The sequence below is a fragment of the Sturnira hondurensis genome, unplaced genomic scaffold (assembly GCF_014824575.4).
Source record: "Sturnira hondurensis isolate 20B ecotype Veracruz unplaced genomic scaffold, ASM1482457v3 Scaffold0019144, whole genome shotgun sequence".
In the NCBI taxonomy this organism is placed as follows: Eukaryota; Metazoa; Chordata; class Mammalia; order Chiroptera; family Phyllostomidae; genus Sturnira; species Sturnira hondurensis.
The window spans coordinates 1,864,310-1,865,673 of NW_028091775.1; the positions used below are offsets into that span (position 1 = coordinate 1,864,310).

Sequence of the window (1,364 nt, forward strand, 5' to 3'; positions counted from 1 at the left end):
CAAACTGGGGGAAGGAATACCCCTGGGATTTGATGAAATGTAAAATGGTAAGTACTTTCACACAGGTGGGTACAGAATACTTAATAGTCAATAATTAATGCAATGATAATAATGAGGGGATTTGTGGTCTTCCCCTGGTCCAGTGCCTATGTTTTGAGGGGTCTGGAAAATGGAAATTTGACATTCCAAAGGTATGTTATCTTAGATGCAAAAAGGTAACAGGCAGGCTCAGTTAAGGTAAACACTGCCCTTTTGGGGGGAAAATACTAGTCTGGGACACAACTACCCACTGTGAACTGCTTTAAGAAAGTTTTAGCTCTTCCGGGAACGGTGTCATTAGGTATTCACAATGGTCCAGCGTTTGACATATCGTCAGAGGCTGTCCTACAATATAGCCTCCAACAAAACGAGGCTGTCCCAAACCCCTGGCAATAGGATTGTTTACCTTTATACTAAAAAGGTTGGGAAAGCACCAAAATCTGCATGTGGAGTGTACCCAGGCCAACTTTGTGGAGTTTGTGCTGTGAGACCTAAAGTTCTAATGAGATTGTCTAAAACGAAAAAACACGTCAGCAGAGCCTATGGTGGGTCCACGTGTGTTAAATGCGTCTGTGACAGGATCAAGTGTGCTTTCCTTATGAGGAGCAGAAAAGTGTTGTGAAAGTATTGAAGGCACAAGCACAGAGTCAGAAACTTAAATTAAAAAATGAAGCGTTTTTGAGTAATAAAAATAATTAAAAGGCTAAAAAAAGTTTTAATTTCAGACCAGCCTATGTAGTGCTTCAGGTCTCTGAGTTTGTAAGGCTGCCATGGAAGCCTCTCCGGAGCTGGCCAGGTTTTGCAGGTGGCCCCTTATCTTCCACATTCCTTAAAGTAAGACAGTGTGATACAGACAAGTAGTTAAATGGAATACATTGGCATCTAGTGACAGAACCTAGCATCTATGGGTGTTCATTTTATGAAAAAAAGAAGCATGGTAGAGCAGGGGGAATGCTGAGGTATTTTCAATAAATTGTTGAATTAATTTGGATAATAATTAACTTATATGCCAACTCACACTAATCAAAACATAAATTTCAGGTAGATTTTTGGATTAGATATAAGAGGCAAACACATCATAGCAAAGCTTTTAGAAGAAAATAGAGAAGAATATCTACGATCATTTTGTATGACAAATTGCACAAAAATAAAATAGATAGCTAAATTTGACTGTAGTGAGATTAAAAATTAATGTGCAGCAAAAGGCACAGTGAGTAAAAGTTTGAGCTCTGGAGTGGGATATATATTTTCACCACAAGCAGCAAAGAATTCATATATAGGATACATAAACCATTTCCACAAATCAATGAGAAGACAACCCACAG

General features: G+C 38.6%; 1 protein-coding gene across 1 annotated transcript; it reads left to right on the forward strand.

The window, feature by feature from the left end:
- The first annotated feature begins 319 nt into the window (after window positions 1–319).
- LOC119004178 (60S ribosomal protein L34-like) lies at window positions 320–744 on the forward strand. Its single transcript, XM_037070928.1, has one exon. It carries the CDS (start codon window positions 350–352, stop codon window positions 659–661), a length of 312 nt encoding a protein of 103 aa, XP_036926823.1. The 5' UTR covers window positions 320–349; the 3' UTR covers window positions 662–744.
- Window positions 745–1,364: the final 620 nt, after the last annotated feature.

What these genes read in the sequence shown, in the direction of transcription:
- LOC119004178 (XM_037070928.1), top strand. Translation starts at nt 350, where the DNA reads ATGGTCCAGCGTTTGACATATCGTCAGAGGCTGTCCTACAATATAGCC.